The sequence below is a fragment of the Hippopotamus amphibius genome, chromosome 4, assembly GCF_030028045.1.
Source record: "Hippopotamus amphibius kiboko isolate mHipAmp2 chromosome 4, mHipAmp2.hap2, whole genome shotgun sequence".
NCBI classification, from domain to species: Eukaryota; Metazoa; Chordata; class Mammalia; order Artiodactyla; family Hippopotamidae; genus Hippopotamus; species Hippopotamus amphibius.
The window spans coordinates 160405237-160427062 of NC_080189.1; the positions used below are offsets into that span (position 1 = coordinate 160405237).

General features: G+C 44.9%; 1 protein-coding gene across 1 annotated transcript; it reads left to right on the top strand.

The window, feature by feature from the left end:
• The first annotated feature begins 1967 nt into the window (after nt 1–1967).
• DLST (dihydrolipoamide S-succinyltransferase) lies at nt 1968–20684 on the top strand. Its single transcript, XM_057731917.1, has 15 exons — nt 1968–2084; nt 2646–2679; nt 5260–5308; nt 7799–7854; nt 8368–8442; nt 8682–8737; nt 9232–9343; nt 10813–10968; nt 11327–11403; nt 12264–12361; nt 15429–15559; nt 17040–17113; nt 17410–17493; nt 17890–18057; nt 19087–20684. The coding sequence occupies exons 1-15, from the start codon at nt 2022–2024 to the stop codon at nt 19219–19221; spliced, it is 1368 nt and encodes a 455-aa protein (XP_057587900.1). The 5' UTR covers nt 1968–2021; the 3' UTR covers nt 19222–20684.
• The last annotated feature ends 1142 nt before the right edge of the window (nt 20685–21826 follow it).

Sequence of the window (21826 nt, forward strand, 5' to 3'; positions counted from 1 at the left end):
GACAGGATTAGATTTGCATTGCAAAGGCATCTTTGACACAGGTGTGGAGGATGAGTTAGAGAAAGTGAGTGGAGGCCAAGGTCTTTCAGGAAGCTTTTTTTTTTTTAAATTAATTAATCTGTTAGTTGCGTTGGGTCTTCGTTGCTGAGCACGGACTTTCTCTAGTTGTGGAGAGTGGGAGCTACTCTTCGTTGCGGTGCACAGGCTTCTCATTGTGGTGGCTTCTCTTGTTGAGGAGCATGGGCTCAATAGTTGTGGCACACGGGCTTAGTTGCTCCGCAGCATGTGGGATCTTCCCGGACCAGGGCTCAAACCCGTGTCCCCTGTATTGGCAGGCAGATCCTCAACCACTGCGCCACCAGGGAAGTCCCTCAGGAAGCTTTTAAAATAATCCAGGTGAAGGATGCTGAGGACTTGATCAGGGCAGCTGCAGGGCAAAAATGTTTTCTCTATTTCAAGTTAGGGCTTCTGCTCATCCCTTCAGTTTTGCAGTGGAAGTGCTTTCATGGTTTGGTGAGTGAAGGCACCATAAACTTCCTAAGGAGCAGGCAAGACGACTCAGCTAAAGAAACCAACATGAGTACTCAGGAACCAAGGGGCTCATTCATTCATTCATTCATTCTTAATTCAAACTGAAGCTTATAGTACACCCTTTCTATTAGGAAGGTGAACTATAAAAGTGAATACTTACGGGCCTGGGGCTTAAAGGGGAGGGGAAACTAAAGAGTAGAGGCAGTGCTATGTGCTTTCACTTTGAAGCATGGTCTGTCCAAAGCTGGAAGGCCCAAATTCAGCCCACAGATATTTACTGCACACCTAAACTATGACAATCTCTGTTCTAAGTGCTGGGGATACATTATATTTCAAAAACAAACAAGCTCATAGAGAAAGAAATCTGATTTGTGGTTGCCAGAGGTGGGGGAGGAGGGGGAATTGGATGAAGGTATAAACTTCCAGTTATAAGTACTAGGGATGTAATGTACAACATGATAAATTAACACTGCTATATGATATATGAAAGTTTTTAAGAGCGTAAATGCCAAGTTCTCATCGCAAGAGAAAATTTTTTTAAAACTTATTTAATTTTGTACCTATATGAGATGACGGATGTTCACTAAACTTTTTTTACGATAATAATTTCATGATATATGTAAATCAAATCATTATGCTGTATATTTTAACTTATACTGTACTACATGTCAATTATATCTCAACAAAACTGTAATTAAAAAAAAATTGCTGGGGCTATATCAGTGAACAAGACAGACAAGGTGCCTAATCTAATAGTTTATATTCTAGGGGTAGAGTGACAACTGAACAGCCTCCAAAATGCACAGGGTGTATGAGGAACAATTAGCTTGGCTGGAGAGTTTGAGTAGGCACTATGGAAGATCAGGAGATGTGGATGCAGAAGTAAGGCTACTTGGTGATGATCTTCGGCTCCGTTAAAGGGCAGTGGGAGCCCTTTAGAGGTTTCTTGGGGTTCTGTTTCTTTGTTCCAGGGTTAGGAAGCGAGGGAAACGATCACCGCTTTTTCCCAATATCTGAGGAATCTGAGGCTTAGGGAGGCTATGTCACCTGCCCGAGGCCACGCAAGTGTAAGATCAGACAGGCATGTCAGCCAAGGTCCGAGTTCGAAGCCCATGCTGCCTGCCGCTCTTTTCCGGTGGTGCGGACGGAGAACCGCGCGGTGCACCGAGGTCCGAGGAGAGATGGGCGCCACACTCATCCGAAAGCTCTGCGGAAAGATAGGGGTGGGCAGGACCGCGTGCGGGGCGACCTGCTCACCGGACGGTCGTAGGCACCTTTGGGGGGGATCGGCCCCGGCCGGCAGGCAGCGCGGCAGGCTCACCAGCGGGCTGAGGCGGGAGCGCTGCCTGTCGGTTCCCCCTCCCGCCAGTGGTTCGCTCCGAACACCCCTCCCCGCGGGGCGGGTGCCGCGGCCCGCCCCGCTTCCGGTTGTTGCCGGGCCCTATATCCGGTGTCCGCCCGCCCTCCCCTCCGCCGCCGCCGCCGCCGCGATGCTATCCCGGTCCCGCTGCGTGTCCCGGGCGTTCAGCCGCTCACTCTCCGCCTTCCAGAAGGTATGGTCCGGGCGGGCCGGGGCCCCGGCGGGTGAGAAACTCGCCGGCGGGCAGACGGGCGGCTTGGGGTCAGGGGCGTGGCGCGCCGGCCAGGCCCGGCACCAAGGGCACCGGGACGCGGAGGCCGCGGGCTGGGCGGCCCGGAGTCGCTGTTGCCCTCGGGGCCTTCTTGCGGAGCCCGGCGGCCCGTCGCCTTCCCGAGGCAGCCGGCGGCCGGTCCCCAGCTGGACCCCACTCTCCGCGCAGGCGGAGGAGCAGCCCAGAGCCGCGCCCGCCCCGGCACGAGACTCAGAGTTCGGGAGGAGGCGCCGCGGAAGCCCCCGACGGCCCCCGGGGCCAGTTTCCTCTCTGTTATAGTCAGTGGACGTCAGTCCCGTTGGGAAGTTGATAGTGTGTGCTGACGGACTTAGCGCCCCCCCAGGCTGTTGCCTTTACCTCTTGGAGTCGTGAGATTGACCTGTCACCAGCACCTGGGCAGCTTTGAGTCTATACTTGAAAGCGAAAGTGTTTCTTCCCTCCTTTCGTCTTGGGTGACGTCGATAATGTCTTCTTTCTCAACAGGGGAACTGCCCTCTAGGGAGACGTTCCCTGCCTGGTAAGTTCTGCCCTTGCCGTCACCTGAAATGCTCTCCTCCTGGGCAGAGCAGTATGTGAGGAAATCGGGGTGCCCGTGTTTCTCCGCAGCGTGTTCAGATAGATAGGAGTGAAACAGAATGCTCTTTACTGACAGCTGCCGCTGATTCACTTAGCACATAGTTACTCAGTGTCTATTGAGTGTCAGGCACGGTGCTAGGCGCTCACAAGGGATGCAGCAGTGAACGGTTCTCGCCCTCCTGGAGCTTACAGTCTAGTGGGAAAAGCAGACTGTAAATTGCGAAACAAATGAACTATCAGGAACCTTGGTTAAATGCTGAGAAGGAAACAAATGAAGCTGGACACTAAAGCTGTGACCCAGAGGATGTGACAGAGACCAGCTGGCTCAAGAGCAGGAGGAGGAAAGGGAAGAGCATGTACAAGGTCCCTGAGGAAGGGAAGAGCTTGGTATATTTTGGAACTGAGAAAAGGGTGATTTGGCCAGAGCATTTTGATTGAGGGAGAGAGTGGCATGAAATAGAAGATGGTGTAGAGGCCAGTGGGAGGAATTTAGGTTTTATCCCCACAGTTTTTTATATGCTTGGTATAAGTATTTGTTGAATGAGTTGATCTTATTGTGAGCATTCTTTGTGCCAAGCATCATTCTGAGTGCTTTGTGTGCATTTTTTCAGTTAATCATCAAGAAACAGTGCAAGAGGTATTTTCTCTATTTTACAAATGTATAACTCAAGACTAAGAGAGGTTAAGTGCCTTGACCAAAGTCACTCAGCCAACTATTGGTCAAGCCAGGTCTGCCTACTCCTCAGCCCGAACTCCTAACCCATGCTATCATTTATTCAAATAATCAACAGATTATTGAATTCTTACTACATGCCAGGCAGTGTGCTAGGTGACAGGGATAGAGATGGTCTCTACCCTCCAGGATCTTAGGGAGGAAGCAAAGTATGTATTTATGCATACATAAGGACATAAGTGCATTATGATTACTATAAAAGAGAAGTGGAGTGCAATGAGAGGGTGGGATGATGTAGCCAGGCTTGGGAGGGTGGAGAGTGTGGTGGCAACGTCAGTAAAGGCTTCCCCAAAGAAGTGACATTTAAGCCAAGTTTTGAAGGATACATAGGAGTTGGCCAAGAGAATGATATTCTAGGCAAAGGGAATTGCTTGTGCAAAGTTTTCAGGCAGGAAGAGACTTGACCCAGTTGTAGAAATGGAAAGGAAGCCTGTCTGGGAGGGCTGGACAGGAATATATAAAGTTTTTGGACTGTGTCCTAAGAGTCATGGGATCATAGGCACCTAGCACAGTGTTAGCTCATAGTGGACTCTGAGTAATACACTTTTTAACTTGGAATTTTGAAAAATGTCAGTAAACATTTTCTCCATTTTATAGACTGGTAGGACAATGCAAAGAGCCTTGTACTTGGGGTTTGCACTGTGGTTCAGGGCTTCTCCTAGGCCTTGTCACTTAACCTCCAGAACCCCTACTTAATGGGAATAATGGCAGATGGTCGTTCCACTTCAGGGAATTGTGAGACATGAAAATCAAAATGAGGTCATTATGTGAAAGCTTTTTATAAACTCTAAAGCACTGTACAAATGAAACTTGCTATAGGATGAACTCTAAATTGGACTTACATTTCCAAAAATCAGTATGGGCTGCTGTTCTAGCTGAAATACATGCTATGTTTGGAATTTGTACTGCAAAGTCATTGGCTACTGGACATAGAGGTGACTTACTAGACTCTGAAACCTTGGGGATGTTTGTAAGGAGGTGGGCGTAAGAAAGAATTGTCTCCCATTTGGTGTTTCCTGTGCCAGTGGTTCAGAGAGAATTGTTAATAGATCTAAAAAATAAGACACATAAAAGAGTATAATCAGGTGAAGCAAGATGTAGTAATTAGTTGTCAGTTGAGGAAGTGCAGTTATCTGTGATAAGGACAGTTGGTGGGGCAGAAAAGAGCTCCCACCCTGTTGAGTGTGACCAGAGTGGAAAGTCTCAGTAAGAGTGTGGAAAGACAGTAAACTGAAAGGAGGGATAATGATTTGCTCAGTCCGAGAGCAAGCTGGAGACCTTGGGCCTGAAGTAGCCTAGTCTTTGCTGCTGGGGTTGAGGCAACAAGACTTCCAGCTCAGTGCATTTTAAGTAACCAGGGAAATAAATTCAGACCAAACATTCCCACTGCTTCTCTAATTAGCCTATGTGTAGTCACGGGATAAGCTATCATGTCTTTTTTAAGCTTCAATTGTATTTGAAGATTTGGGAAGTAGAGGCATTTTATTGTGAAAACATACAGGGATAGTGAAAGTTTCTCAATTTGAAGATAAATAAGATTGTAGAACGCTCCCCTTTCTTCCTCAAACCCATTCCCACCCACAGGCCCACATACCTGTTTTCCTCTGCCATTATGATTACTACGGTGGAAGAGTTGAAGAAGCAGGACTCTGTGAGATAAAGATTATATTGTTGCCTGCCGTCGATCCTGCTCTATCTCAGAGTGAGGGGGTGAACAGACTTTTTTCCCATTCTAGCAGGTATCCTGTATAAAGAGTTGTTGGTTAAGAGCTGTTTTATTTCTTGCAGGGATCTCCTTATGTCAGGGACCAGGTTACCCTGACAGCAGGAAGATCATGTAAGTATCACTGGGGAGCACAGATAATGTGGACTTGGGGTATTTAAGACACCAGTTTGACCATCTGCTTTCTTCACTGTCTTTCAAGCCTAGTTATCAGGCTGGTTATGTTAAGTCCCTTGACCCAAGCTTGATGTTAATTCATGACGTGCTTGAGCTTCAGCCGCATATTAAGTGCTGGACCAGGAATGTGTCTGTCTCAGGTGTTTATAATGAAAGTGAAGCTGGAATCCTCTTTTTATGGGAATAGATATAGAAGGGTGCTCCTAAATATTCTGGTTGGATACAAGTGAAGCTGAAAGACTGGAGGTTACATTTATTGTGGCGATTAAGAGCCTCCTTTTGGTTGCATGCTTTTTATTTTAGAGACAGTAAAAGCAAAAGACTAGTCAGTTGACTAGTTCGGAGGGAATGCTATTATTGCATAATGCAAAGTTTGGAGATAGGCCACCCATGTGTGTTTCAGATTAACTTCTGCTTATGATTGTTGCTTAATGCTACTTTGCTTTCCAAGTATTTTCAGGGTGGTGGTAAGAGGATGCTCTTTAGTTACCTGTTGAGCAGCTGTCAAGGTATTTTCTCTACAGGTAGACTCTTCAAAATGAAGGGTCAGCAGATTAGCTCCTTCTTCCCTGTGCATTACAATGACAATTTGGCATTCATAAGTCTTTGAACTGTGTGTACATTTTGATCTAGCAATTCCATTTCTAGGAATCTATACTGAAGAACTTATAGTGTACCCATATTTGTCTCAAAATTGCCAAACAACAGGGGATTGATTAGGCTATGCCATGTTAATGTGTTCATTCTATAAGTGGGAAAAAGCAGGTTATTAAATGATTCCATTTTCTAGCGTATGGTGTAATCCCATTGTAAATGTTCTTTTTGCTGTTTTTAAGTATTCTACTGTTAACATCTAATACTTTTTTAATTTAAAAATTAGGAAAATTCAAAATGTGTTACTCATCTGCAGTTTAAATGAAAATTGGAGCAACCACAAATGCTCTCCAATGAATACAACAAATAACTGTTTGAAAGTATATTTTAAAAAACCCTAAACTTTGAGGCATGAGGATCACACACGAGATTAGGGTATTACTCTAATAACTGTTTTTGTACTGTGTATTGTCTTTTTTTGTGATAAAGCACTCATTTTACTTAAAAATCTTTTATTGTAAAACTATTTTTGGTTTTATGTTTTTTATTTAATAGGTTATACATTTACATGGTTCAAAAGTAAAAAGAGTGTCCATGAGGAGATTTTATCTTGTTCTCCGGTTCTACCAAGTTCCTCTTCCCAGGGCCAGCCAGTTCTCCAGGTTTCCTGGTGTCTTCAAAGAGCAGTCTCTGCATTTACACATTACCCATTCGTTTTTGCCCATGAACATGTACCTGTACATGGTTATAAACTACGCAGAACGCTTTGTGTTCTGTATTTTTTTAATATACATTTTCCTCTTGATTTTACATAGGCCTTATAGTTATTTGATATTATAAAAATAAAAAAATCAAAAGGCACCTTAAATCTGTTTTACTTTTCTATTATGAAGGAGCTTGTGCTTGAAGTGTAAAAGTGAAACTCCCCATCAGTCCAAATCACTCTTCTAAAATGTGTGTGTATGTAGCAGATAACCATAGACACCATATATATCTACATTTCCCACTCTCCAGTGGTAACCAGTATTAATGGTTTTGTGCATACAAGGTAATATTATTCTCCAGTTTACATTATTTAAAGTTAGTGTGTATCAGAGAATACCTTGCGCTTTTGAGGTTACTCTTGAATGAGTCCAGAATGGACTGATGTGCTGCCTCCTGGCAAGAGAACAGATTAGGAGATACTGTATGAGTTTTTTGGTGTTTTGTTTGTTTGTTTATGGGTTTTTTGTTTGTTTTGTATATAACACCTGTTTTACTGTTTAACTGTCTCATCTTGCTGTCTTATCTAAATCTGTAATCACGTGGACAGAACTTCTGTGGTATGTGGCACAGAGGCATGGACCCTGAGGGCACAGAAGTAATCTTACTTGGATTTAGTTAAGAAAAAACCTAATCAGGAAGCTGAGTCCTTTTAATGGGTATGCAAAGGACCAAGATACTATCTTTTCCTTCAAAGACCCAAATGTAAGTCTGTTCTGGGAGAGTTGGCATTTCACTGCAGCACATTTCACTCACCCAAGGGACTCACTGTTTAAGGCACCCAAGTCATCCAGGCTTTGCTCTAGACCTGCCAAGTCAGAATCTCTGGGAGTGGGGCCTAGACATGTATGCTTCAAAAAAGTCCCCCCAGGTAACGCTGATGGGCACTCCTGGTCAAGAATCACTGATTTCAATGGAAGGTGGAAGAATCTAAAAAAAGAGTGGATACAGGTATATGTATAACTGAAAATAAAAAATAAAGGGAAGCTGATCCATGGTGTCTTATCTAAATGTGACTAAAATGCGAGTGATTCATCTGTTAAAGGAGTTACTTTTATGTTTGTTTTGTAGCATTAACAGCAGTAGTGTCTTCAGCATTCGCTTCTTCAGAACAACAGCTGTGTGCAGTAAGTCCCTTCATCTCTCTGCCTTATTGGGAATGGAGTTTTATAAATTTATTTATTTATTTATTGGCTGCGTTGGGTCTTTGTTGCTGCACACGGGCTTTCTCTAGTTGATGCGAGTGGGGGCTACTCTTCATTGTGGTACATGGGCTCCTCATTGTAGTGGCTTTGCTCTTGTTGCAGAGCACGGGCTCTAAACATGTGGGCTTTGGTAGTTGCAGCACACGGGCTCAATAGTTGTGGCTTATGGGCTCTAGAGCACATGCTCAGCAGTTGTGGTGCACGGGCTTAGTTGCTCCGTGGCATGTGGAACCTTCCCAGAGCAGGGCTCGAACCCGTGTCCCCTCTATTGGCAGGCAGATTCTTAACCACTGTGCCACCTAGGAAGTCTGGGAATGGAGTTTTAATGGGAAGAACAATTGACTGAATTTAATTTAAAAAATTAAATTAAAGTTCTCTTTTAAAAGGAGAAATATGGACTATGTTTGATTTTTTTTTTTCTCTCTCTTTTCCCAGAGGACGATGTGATTACAGTCAAAACCCCAGCATTTGCGGAATCTGTCACAGAGGGGGATGTCAGGTGGGAGAAAGGTAAGATTTAGTGCTTTCTCACTTCTTAAGTTTAAATACTTTTGAAAAGTCCCCTTTACTCCCCTTAGCTCCATGATAATCAGTGTAACCTATGGCTCCACCCTTTTCTTTGCATGCAGTGTACTTTCCCCAGGCCTGTAGAAAAGGAGTCTTGTAACACACCTGCCAAAGGGGATTTTGTGGCTACTAGAGGGTAGCCACCTCCTGCCCTAACAGGTAGCCTTTGACTATCTTTTCAGCTGTTGGAGACACAGTTGCAGAAGATGAAGTGGTTTGTGAGATTGAAACTGACAAGGTAGGCTTGTCCTATTAGTACCAACTTTTCAATGTCTCCCCTTGGTTTCTTACCCTAATGAAAACAGCAGGGACTTAACTGTTGTTTAAAGATAATTTTTAACTGCCTCAGTTATAAAATTGTTGGAATAGCTCCAAAGAAAATATTAAAAGTTTAATTTTAGATTGTTCTAGGTGTATGTACTATGTACTTCAGTAGCTTTAGTTTTATAGCTTTTGTGTGCGTGTGCATGAGCTGTTTCCAGTTGTTTTTTATATATCACTTGGAAACACACTAACTGAATCTTGCTTTAATGTTTTGAGAAAGAACAGAAAGGGTGAATCTTCACAGTAGCATTGATTACTCTTACTCTGAAAGTGTGGCCTTGGTGTTTCTATATACAGGGTCTTGTGTATCTGTGTTGCAACTCTTGTGACTCATTTGAGATTCGATACAATTAATTTTCTAATGCTGAGTAAAAATTTGGACTTTCTCCATCTGTCTTCCTTTTCAAGACATCTGTGCAGGTTCCATCACCAGCAAATGGCGTGATTGAAGCTCTTTTGGTACCTGATGGGGGAAAAGTAGAAGGAGGCACTCCTCTTTTCACACTCAGGAAAACTGGCGGTAAAGAAGTTCTCCTGGTTGTAAAGGTCTCCAGTGTTCCCCCCTTGGAATTGGGGCTGAGCATAGTATACTAATTCCTTGATACCTCAAAGACCATTTGGCATTCCCTCTGCCCTTAGTGAGGCAGTAGGAGTGTAGAGGTTTTTATAGTGTGAACTTTAAATGTCAAATTTTAGAAAAGGGTATTAAAAAATAAACCTCATAATACTCTGTTCTTTCTTGTGCTGGACCTTTTCTTAAGTAGGAATGAAGAAGATTATAAAGACAATGATTTCCTCCCCCAACCCTGGCATCAGAGTCGCATGTATTAAAAATAATACAAATGCCTAGATTCTGAGTCTCAGGGATTCTGATACGTTGAATGTGAAGTTCTCAGAGCCTGGGTACCTGTCATGGTTTTTGTTGTTGTTGATGCTCTCCGGGTGATCCTGATACACAGCCGGGGCTGGGAGCCACTGTTCTAAAGTGAGAAGAAGTAGTATTTCATCATGTCTGTTAGGGAGAGTTTGGTGTAGTTTTTTCACATCTATTCTCGCATAACATTTTTTAGGGAGGGTTGGATTTCTTTTGGGAAGAAATGAGAAATAAGGAAATGAATCTGTACTGGATTGTACAGTCAGTATTAGAGATTAGAAAAGAACTTTCTGATTAATTAAATGCCATAACTACTAAAGTCTGTTTTTTTCATTGTTAAGATAGTTAACCAGAAAGATGCTAGGTTGCATCATTATTGATCAGGGCAAACCCAGAAGCCCAGAATGGAAAGTACGTACAGTAGAAGGCTAGGGAATAAGATTCTCGTCTACTTGGAGAATTTCATCTTCTGGTCATCCCTTAAGAGAATGTCCTTCTGATTTAAATATAAACCCAGATATGATGTTAAATGAGTAAAATAAAAAATACTTACAGTTGTGAATTTATTGCTTGTCTACCTCATTGGTTTAGGAGAGTTACCCCAGATAAAATGCTTTGAAGTCTTAAGTCTAGATGTTCCCTTGGTTAAACTTTTATTTTTTAATAGTTAAGAGTATTCTTCCACATGTGATATTAAAATAGAAGAGGAGACGATCAGTATTACCATAACTAGAAAGGTGTTGCTTTTATGTGTGTGTTTCAACATCTTAAATTTCCTGGGTTTCTTTTGCTTTGAAGTTTATATTACCATGGATTTAGTAGGTGTTTTGAAGGTACTGGCTGAATTTGATGATCGATAGATGTTTGTGAAATCAGGAAGGCAGCTGAATTAAGTCAGTTATCTAATGTAGGACATCTAGGAGCCCTGGGGAATAGAGTAGTGCCTTAAATCATTCTGTGTATCTCATAGCCTTACTTGTATAGCAAATACTCAGGAAGCATTTGTTGATTGATTGGAGATAGAGCTTTTGCTGCTAAATTCTACTTAGTATGTGCAATTTGGTTGCTTTCCATTCCAGATAGTGCCAATGGCATCTATTTTTCTTGTTTTCCAGCTACTCCTACTAAGGCCAAGCCAGCTGAAGCTCCTGCTGCGGCAGCCCCTAAAGCAGAACCTGCAGCATCAGCAGTTCCTCCTCCCCCTGCAGCATCTGTACCCACTCAGATGCCACCCGTGCCCTCACCCTCACAACCTCTCACTAGCAAACCAGGTAAGCCTCCGCCTCCCATGTGTCTTTATGTGTCATCTGATGTCATGTTCCCTCACAGGACAAAGTCTAAGACTAATTATGGCTCTGAACAGGCTCCATTGGCTGCTTTGTAGGAAGAACTCTAGACTTTGTATCGGAAGGCCTGGGTTTGCATATCAGCTTTCTGTGTATAGCGATGTGACTTTAGGCTAGTTATTTAACTGCTCTGAGCAGATTGTTCATTTGTGAAGTAGGAATGATACTAACATACCTCAGCATATCTTGAAGATTAAGTGACAGCACAGTATGAAAGCACTGGCATGTACTCAAGTAAATGTTTCTCATTTTCTGATTCAGTGTACCCGCTCTTCATTTTCAGTGTCTGCCGTAAAGCCCACTGCTGCCCCTCCAGTAGCTGAGCCAGGAGTTGGCACAGGTCTGCGTTCAGAACATCGGGTAAGCCTCTGAAGACCACTTCCAAGAAAGAAGCTAAGGGGCAGTGTTAAGATGAATGGAGTGGCTATGCTCTGCCTACCTTTGAATGGCCGGCAGCTGATTCCCTTGGCCTTGACAAGGAAATTAAGTTTAGGAAGCGACTTGTTGAGTCACATGACTGTCAGATGATAGGACCAGAACCAGAGGTGTTCTGAACAATTGTCCATTAGTTTTTCCCACTGCGTTATGTTACCACTGAAATGCTGTGGGTGTGTAAGATACATGCAGGGGATGGTAGTAATGCATCCTGTCTCTCCCATAACACACACTTCAGAGAGGTGGTTCACTGAGCTCTGCTCCTGTACTTCTGGGATACTTAGCTCATGGCTACCCAGTGGCAGTCAGGGGCAGACATAAAACCTATGGTCAAAAGTGTGGGTTCCTCCTGAGAATACCTCCTAAAAATACTATAGCCTCAAAAGTTTGTTGCTTCTGAGTTTCCATTCCACAAGTAACTATTCTCTTGCAAGTCTTTATCACCAGAAATTGCTCTTTCTGTAATGACTCTTGGGCTGGCCAGCCCTACACCACACTCTTCCTTTTCATAAATTGGTTTTGGTTTCTAAATCAGACTATTTCCTGGGTCTCTATTCTTGGTCAAACTGCAGGCACATCTGAGTGAGTAGTTTTTGTCTGTTTCTTGTTCTTGCTCGGAGGAGCAAGGCCACCACAGGAAAGAGGAACCCTGGATCTCCGTGTATTTAGATACTGCCGTCCTTCATTATCCACTCCTAGCAAGCCCAGTGCTCCCTCAGACTAAGTGTGAAGGGCTAGGCCCAAAGAGACCAGGGTGTCCATACTTGTCCCACTTTCCCTTTCAGGAGAAAATGAATAGGATGCGGCAGCGCATTGCTCAGCGTCTGAAGGAGGCTCAGAATACCTGCGCGATGCTTACCACCTTCAATGAGATTGACATGAGGTGAGAGCTCTAGTCCTCTTCCTGTGCTCATTTTCTTGGAGAACACTTGAACTTGCCCAAGTCCCTACCTAGTGCTGATTCCAAAACTAACAACAGGGAAGAAGTACTTCTTTGCACTGCTTGTTGACTTATTCAGAGTGACCCACTGGTTTCATTCTCTAATTGACTTTCCTAATACTGTGCCTGCCTCCTCTGTGACCTAAAAAACTTAGCCTTTTAGACTTTTGTACCTGAATCTTGTGATTTCTGATAAATGAGGCTGGTAATAGTCTTAAACTCTAATGACTACTGTCGAGTTGACAAGTAGAGACAGGGCATCCAGGCCAGCAAGGCTTCCCCTAGGGATGGAGGATCACTTGACAGCATGCCGGGAGTGAAGGTGTGGTGGTGTCACCGTGACTGCTCCTTATGTGTGTTCCTAAGCGACTCAGAATTGAGTGGGTGGAAAGGCATAGGCTTGTCGTGTCTCTCACCTTTCCCAGCTTTGATAATGAAATGGGAAGCAAGTTGTACTTTTGAAGAAAAACCTCAGAATATTAACCAAAGGGGCTAATTCAGTATACCCATTTCTGTAGTGAGCTGATTGTTGACTCACTTATCTTCAAGACTTTGATGCTTACAGGTGTCAGGACTGTAGGGAAGAGAATGTAGTTAAAGTCAGCAGTCTTGGAGTGCTTACTGTGCACAAGATGTTATACTGTATTCTGAGGGGGATGCAAAGGTGAGTGAAAAAGAGCCCCTACCCCCCTAGAGCTACCATCTTGTTTGGATAAGTACAAAGTAAAATCTAGAAAAAATAAATATCAGAAGGATACAAAAAGTATGAAGTAGAGAAGAGAATGAGATTATTTTTGAGGTGGTGAGGTGGAGGTGTAAAAGAGAGATTTTTAATAGGCCTTAAAGAACAACTAGCATTTTGACATAGTGGAGGAAGGTCATTCCAGAAGACATTAACAATACGGACCTGGCAGACAGGAACGTACAAGACACATGTGAGAGACAATCACTGTGAGGAGTATGTGGAGGAAAGAATGGTAAAGAAAGTTGGATCCATATTTCAGAATGTTTTAAGTGCCAGGGTAAGAGTTCATAGTTCATACAGGAGGTAAAATCATCAAGTCTTCAGGTCATCTCTTCTTTTTGTCCCAAGTGTTTAGTGTGCTAATCTGTGTTTCATTAGTGAAATTGGTTTCTTTTGGAAGGGGTCTGAAAAGCATAAAGGGGGGAATGGTTTAGTGACAGTGTGCTGTGGCATTGTTCACAGAGTAGGGCTCTGTGGCCTGTTTCACTAGATGTCATACATTCTATTATGAAGCTTCCCAAAAAGACTGGATGTTATCCAAGCCAGAGAGTTCTCTCCTATCCATAGGATGTAGGGAAGAACCTTGACTAATGCATCACAAAGGCTGCAGCTTATGTTTCAGTGCATTAGGGCCAAATTGTACACAAATCGAATTGGGCTTTGAAATTCTACCCAATTCTTTAAGACAAAACATGTAAATATTTGTGGCCTTGAAAGATGCAGTTGGCCCAACAGCTTTGATTGAAGGTAAGTACAATAGCTGGATCTCCTTTCAGCAGCTAATCGAGGTGTCACTTAATGATGGCCTGGGGTCTTACTGCAGTCAGTAATCTGGTTTCGATTGAGTGCCCTTTGGGTCTTGTGCTGATCAGCTAACCCATAAGGGGCCTTTCTGAGACCTTCTCCTCTCCCCTGTTGTCCCAGCCTCTGCCTCCAAGGGCAGAGCTCTGAAATAGAAACTACTTAATGACCAGACAATAGCATTTGGGCAGTTTTGAGAGCAGAGATGTTTATCACTTCTCTTTCCCTCTTCTGCAGCTCTTGTGTCTTGGGAACCAGTAATGTCTTTAGGGTGGTAATCCTAGCACTAAATGAGGTTAGACTCAGGAAAACAAACATTTTAAACCCAATCAGTTCCCCTAGGAAAACTTCCATTTTAAAAAACAAAAGGTCTGAAGGGGGAGTTAAAGTTATACCATCTTATCTTTCGTGCTAATGTCAAATTAAGCCGTAATAGGGAGAAAGGGAGAACTGAGCATTTGGGCCTGAGATAAAGTTAAATTCAGTTTCCATCACGGAACCATATTCCCATAAATATAGAGATTTTTGCAGCAAAATGATGGGAAAGCCATTTCCCACTAACTCTGTAGTATGTATGTTGTATGTATGTGAGAAACCAGCCCTGAAGGAACAAAGACTGGTCATGTTGCAAAGGCTTCTCAGTGGCCTAACTGCTTGTACTTTAAAAAGCTTGGGTCCACATATGGTCACTTTTCCAAATACCAAGGAAAACACGTCCATCAAACTAATTTTAAGGGCAAGAACCATGTCTTTATTATCTTTATATCTTGGTGTTAGTATCTACTTAAAGGAACAAGCAGATGGAACTGCTAACTCTGGGGGGCTGAATGACTCTACTGACTTTCTCCTGAGCCTGAAACAACACTGGATTATACCCATCCATAGATAGTCATGACTGCTTTTGCTCACATGAAACCTGTGCACCTGTGGGGTTTTGGGGGTGTTTTTTGTCTTCACCAGTTAGGATACAGGAGGACTGTCACAAGGAAGCCATAATCAGGTTTGGTGGTATTTTGAAAATAAGCAAGAAATAGAAAGAATGGTTCTTATTTTGTGGACTTTGCTTATGCTTAAAAAAGCTTTTTTCAGGGTAGATGGCTCATGATTTTAGTGTAGCTAGAAGTCACTCTCATCCAAGGTGAGGATGTTGGTGTGCTGTATGAACTCTCGTTCATATTTTCTGTCACTAAAATCTTTGACTTCTGGAACATGAAGGAGCCCCGTAAAGGGCTCAATCTACCTTAAAGACAGATTGGATCTGATTCCTTTGGATCCAGGTTTTGTAAAGAAATAAAGTTATTGTGTTGACCTCTAGTGGACTATTTCAAAACTTGAACTTAGGTAGATGGTCCGCAGTAAGGGAAAAAAGCTTACCTGATTGTGTACACAGAGTTAGAAACCAGTTTGAAAGTCAGAATTGAGGCTTCTCTTGTGGTCAGTTTGTTTTGTAATGTGTTTTTGCAGTAACATCCAGGAGATGAGGGCTCGTCACAAAGATGCTTTTCTGAAGAAACATAACCTCAAACTAGGCTTCATGTCGGCATTCGTGAAGGCCTCAGCCTTTGCCTTGCAGGAGCAGCCTGTTGTAAATGCAGGTGAGTTTGTGGTGGCCAGAATCACAGAGGTCCTGGGAGGTGTGTATGTGATCACAGACCTGCCCCCACACACACAGACAAACTACTTAATGACCAGCCAATAGCATTTGGGCAGTTTTGAGAGCAGAGATGTTTATCACTTCTCTTTCCCTCTTCTGCAGCTCTTGTGTCTTGGGAACCAGTAATGTCTTTAGGGTGAAAACTTGAGTACGGTCCCTAGGGATTTCTTGACTCAGCTTCCTGAATGGGCATCATAATGGCATCCTCACCACTAGCTGGACAGAACAGTTCTCTTCCCAGTGCATAGCCTGGCAGCTGCTCTGGCAACAGGCAGTTCTGAGCCAGCCCAGCTCCCCAGGCTTCTCATGTCAGTGTGGCAACTCATGTTCTGGCTGTGCCCACCCTCCCACAAGCCCTGTTATCTTGGGACCTACTTTTACACTTGGCATAGCTCCATGGTGACCTTTGATTTCTGGTCAGTGGACCTCATTGGGAGGCCTTGTGCTTGGCCCCTCTTTCATGGACTTGGTGCTCATTTTCCTTACCTTTTGCTTACCTGTGTCATTCAAGTGTTGACCTAACAAGCAGGTCTCTTTCCCATTGACACAATTCTGTTTCCTGGAAGATTAGCGAGAAGACAGTAGCACATTTGCAACCCTCAGCAGTGCAAGGTCCCTAAAGATGTAGAAATAGAAGTCCTAGTCACTTCTGCCAAGTGGTGTGCCCTCAGGTAGTGGAAGAGCTTTGTCTCACCTGAAAGTGTACCTCTTTATTTCTTCCATTCTTCGTAACTTCCTGATGGCTTTCTCCATCTCTTCTGCCTGCCCATATATGTACTCATTTCTGAGAGTTCCCTTGGCCTCTGTCTCACTTTACATGCTTTTCTGGGCTGTCTTATCTGCAATACAGTGTAGACTTTCTGTGGGAAAAATTCCCAAGCCTGTATTTCTCATGAGCACCAGACCTAAATTTTTAGCTGCTGGTTTGCTCTCAGGCTAGCATATTAAAGCAAGACCATCCTGCTTCCTGCCGCGTCGCCTAGAAAGAGGCTTCCCTCCCTCCTGTTGAGGGTGGGCAGCAGAATGGGCGGCATCCCCCACTTCCACCTCCTTTACTGACTTGCCCCTCTTGGGGAGCACTTTTTAAACCTGCTGCTAGCTAAGGGCTGGAGCAGAGCTGGTTGACAAGAACTTTGGCACATGCTTATCCTGTGTGAGCTGTGGGTTGCTCCTTCCAAGGGCTGCCAAAGAAATGGATGCTCCTGTGCTCGTGCTTTGTCAGGACACTTGGCAGAAGTTTCACCTGGTTGGCATAGGAGTGCGAGGAGTGCCACCTGCCAGTTGTAATGCAGTGGTTTTTATGCTAGTTGGTCAGCCCACACTATACCAAGCACCAAGGATTTTTACTCTATTAATGCAAATGTTTCCTCACTAACCTAGGCCTGGGGGGTTGTATGTAATGTATGTTTTCTCTCTCATAGTGATTGACGATACAACCAAAGAGGTGGTGTATAGGGATTATATTGACATCAGCGTTGCGGTGGCCACCCCTCGGGTATGTTGGGGGTGCTCTGATCTTTGACTCTCACCTTACCCATGTGAAGAAGCAGACCCCTGGGAGAGATCTTTTCTGTAATTCTGTCTTTTTAGAGGGGAGTTACTAGAAGAATAACCTATTTTTGACCATACCACATTCTTTTATCTTTGGCAAGCCTAAAATGTTAGAGATTGTTAATCACGTTGAATAATTAAGATATTCTGGGGAAGGGAGACCGCTGGCTTGGATCAAGAGTTATAACTATAAAGGGCACTATTAATTTGCACCTGAGAAGAGCTTTTCACTCTTACTAGGGTCTGGTGGTTCCCGTCATCAGGAATGTGGAAAGTATGAATTACGCCGATATTGAACGAACCATCAGTGAACTGGGAGAGAAGGTAAAGTAGAAGGATGGTATGAGCTGCTGGGCAGGTCAGGGGAGAGAGCCTGGGGAGTGCTGGGCCAGTGAGTAGTGCTCAGGGAGCTGGAGCCTCACTTCGTTCTCAAGGGAGTGCGTGGCCCCTTCAGTGCGAGCGAGAGCTGAAGTACAGCTGTCTGGTGGAGCTTATCTTGCTCTTGTGACTGAAGATCTCATCAGATGAAACCTGCTCAGAAAAGAAAAGGTTCTGGAATCCTGTGCTGTGGTGGAGCACTAGTCACAGGCCTCTCAGCTGAATACTTCTGTGTTAAAGCTAGAACTTGGACTGTTGATGTCAGATATGAGCCTTCTGGACTTCCTATAGGTGAAGAAAGCTGGGTTGATCTTATCTTTCAATTATAAAATCTGTTTTTAGGCCCGGAAGAATGAACTTGCCATTGAGGATATGGATGGTGGTACTTTTACCATCAGCAATGGCGGCGTTTTCGGCTCGCTCTTTGGAACGCCCATCATCAACCCCCCTCAGTCTGCCATCCTGGGCATGCATGCCATCGTTGATAGGCCAGTGGTCGTGGGAGGCAAGGTAGGTCATCACCATTCATGTCCTGGCAGCTAGGTGATGAGGAGAGGGAAGTCTTAACTAAATGCTCATTGTAAAAGATTTGCTATAATTTCAGGTGTAAGTTGCATCTCCTAGTTTCTAGTTAATAGCTAAGGTACTGGTTCTCAAATTGTGGATGGAGCAGCAGCACCTGGGAACTTGCTGGAAATGCAAATTCTTGGACCCCTTCCCAGAGCTTGTGAAGCAGAAAGTACAGATGATTCTGATGCACATTAAAGTTTTGGAACCATTGAGCTGAGAAAGCTTGCTCCTTCATTTGGGACTAGTCAACAGGCTTCATTCTCTAGGTGCTGTAGGGAGTGTGGGGATACAGCTGAAGACATGGTCCTTGCCCCTGGGAAACAGAGGACAGCAGTGCAGAGCCATATGCAGGCTGCCAAGGTGTAATGATAAGGCTGAGAGGTTTGCTGGGAGTTCAGGGAATGAGGTCAAAGGGTCTTGAGCTGGCCCTGGAAGATATGTTGTTGGTAGGAAGATATTTCCTGGAACTCCTGTGTTTAGAACCTTTTTGGGTCACTAACTCCTTTTTGAATCTAAAAATCATTTATCTCCCCTGAAAATGCACATACACCCAACTTTGCATAGAGTTTCAGAGAATTTGTGGACCCCAGGTTAAAAAAATTTCTTGTCATTGTTATTATATCCCTAAAGAAGAAACTGCAGGCAACCAGAACTGAATAGGAACGTTCCTGTAGATAGCAGACAAGTGAGAGGGCAGAGCATGGTTTTTTTGGCCTTTTTTTTTTTTAAGGCAGTTGTAAGGAGATTCCTATTTTCTTGGGTTAAGCTTTGTTTTTGAGTGCAGGAACTTTGCACTCAGGGTAGGGCTTGGTCTTTGAATGTATTTAAGTATCCAGAAGCAACAAAGCAAAGTAGGAAAGGCTCTGCAGCTCTGAACTTACCTGTGGGCTGTGCTTTGTCATCTCCCCTCTTCATCAGGGTGTTCTCTGCCTCGCTGCAGACAAACCTGTCCACGTCTCTTCTCTGTAGGTGGAGGTACGGCCCATGATGTACGTGGCACTGACGTATGATCACCGGCTGATCGACGGCAGAGAGGCTGTGACTTTCCTCCGCAAAATCAAGGCAGCGGTAGAGGATCCCAGAATCCTTCTACTGGACCTTTAGGAGGAAGCCATGCACCCTACACATCAACCATGCAGGAACTGAAAACCAGTCTTCTCCCTGTCCCCTCATGGGCCCCAGGTTAGCCTGGTGACGGGCATATGCTGTTGGCCTCAAGCAAGGAAACCAGGGCACTACGTAACCAGCAGTCACAGGTCTCTTCTTGGTGTTGCTGCCAGGCTCTCTCCCTCTCTGCACCCTTCTCTTACACTCGAATATCTGATTTCCTTAGGCTGGAGGGAGAGAGAGAGCGCCTCACTGGATGCTCGTTAATATTCCTGTCTTTCCTCCATTAGTCCTCCACAGAGATGATTTTGCTTCTCCCCTGTCCGGTATGCTATAGGGAAACCGCCGGGGACCATGTGATTAAGCTTCTATCTTTTGAAAGTTTGTTCTCCAGAGACGCCTAGGAGGGTGCTGTGCCTCCCAGGCGCGGAGCAGCCTCTGTGCTGGCTGTGCACATCCTCACTCGATTCCACCCGTGTGGAAGTGCAGAGCACAGGCCAAGAGGCGCTGCTTTGCTTCTTAAATGGCACTTTGATTCTCAGCTGTCATCGACTTCAGGCCGCCTCTTCTACCTCTTCCAGGAAGCACAGGCTAGGGGGTCTGGAGGGGCAGGGGGTTGGGTAGTGTTGGGAGGGGGCAGATTCTGAGGTCATACGCTATAAATGAGACAGGAGTAGAACCCAGGCGTGCCCTCACGCTCTCCGTCATAACTCTGCACCAGGAAGGCCCATTTTGGCACAAGTACACATAGCTGTGGTTGTGCCAGCCTCCCCAGACTGCCAGGAACCATTCCACCACACTGTTCTCACGTAGAGCAGATTCTAGCACATCTTGGCAGTGAGACAGAACGTGTCACAACCAAGGGCTGGGTGGCGCCTGGTAGAGATTGGAGTGAAGGAGGCTTCCTGTGGACTGGCTCAGATTGTCTTGAGCTTTTAAATTCCATTGGTATAAGCCTGTGGGCTGAAGAGGCGGTTCTGTTCCTTCCTGTATCATGGCCCTTAGTGAGCGGAGCCTTAGCTCTTCCTCTACAGAACACAGGTCCAAGAGAGGAGGGATTGTGGTGGAAACCAGCCCAGGATGCTAGTACACAGTGGGAAAATGGCCGATGTCACCTCTGAGGTGCTGCCTTGGGTCTGGGAACAGTCATTGGAATTCTTCGGAACATGGATAAATGTACACATCTTGTCACGAAAGCTACTGGGCTTCATTGCTTTGTATCCGAGTGCATCCAGGCCTGAGGCTGCTGGCACTTGACGTCGGGAGCCATTTATTTAGTGCAGAGTGCCCCTTTGTATCTTGAGCAAGAAACAAGGCCTGGGGGTTGGGGTTGGGGGAAGGGGTGGGAGCCAGTACTGAGTGCCTGCAGCATCTACTATGTCTTCACTATACAGAACTTGTAACTAAAATATTTAAAGAAACTGATTTTAAATGCAAATTAAAGGGCAGATGTTCGCAAACAGGGTTCCTGCTTCTGTACTTCTTTTGGTTGCTGAGGTTGTACAAGTCTCCAGCACTGTAACTGTCATTAGCGTTGAAAGCCATGTAATGTCCCTGCCAGCCAGGAAAGTGCCCTGACTTCCTTCCAAGGCACGTCCTTCCTTCCTCGACCCTGGTGAGCCTGGCAGGGTGCCCTGCTAAAGAGAAACTGGTTCCCACCTGCATGAAGCCCCTTGAGACACCAGCAGACATTTACATTTTGGTGGGGCCTTGTGTTATTTCTGGGATGGATTGGGGAGAAGGTGGGATGACTCTTACAATTTCGCATCTTGCCCTTACCATGTGTGTACCTGGATGCTCAAGGTTGATAAGAGCAAATGAGGGTAGATCACCTCCTAGGAGCAGTGGTCTCTGAGGGCCAGTGGACAGGGTTGAGGGCTAATCTGTGCTGAGTATGTGTTCAGGCTTAAACTCAGCTTGGCTTTTCCGCACACAGTCCCTACCCGATGATCTTGCTTGCAGTGATACCATCTCTATATGAAGGTCTGTCACAGGAACAAAGTGGCTCTTAGAGGGTAGTACTAGAGCTAGTAAGTAGAAAAAACTTGGGTAATGAAAGGAAGAATTTTAGATCAGATTTGGGGCATGGAGCTAGACGTTTTAATTAGTAAACCTACAAAGGAGATATATTTAGCCCCATTTTTATCAAATGGAGGTAGACTGTAAGCCCCTTAAGGGCTTGGGACCACAGTGTTCTAAACTCAGGGCTAGCAAAATGCCAGGTGTGCAGTGTTTATTACGTGAATGAGGCCCAGAAGTTCCAGAAGCAGCTTGCACGTCGCACAGTAGTTGGAGGTGGTCTGGCCTGACTTGAGTGTAGCAGAAGCAACAGACTTGTGAGCAGGCTCTGGCCAGGTGCTGTCGTTTTCCACTTTGAATTCCAGCTTTCTCAGAAGCCACCATCTGTTCAAGGGGTCACTGTGAGGATTAGTCCGTCCATGACCGCACACCCCACACCCTGCTAAGCACCATGACCCTCATCCTAGACTTCTTTTCCTGTTTTACTTCCCAGAGCCCAGTGTCCCCTACATGCCTGCACTTTCCTGTGGGCTCACAGCTGCTCTGCGGGGTACCAGCTGGCATGCTGCTCACGTCCATCCCT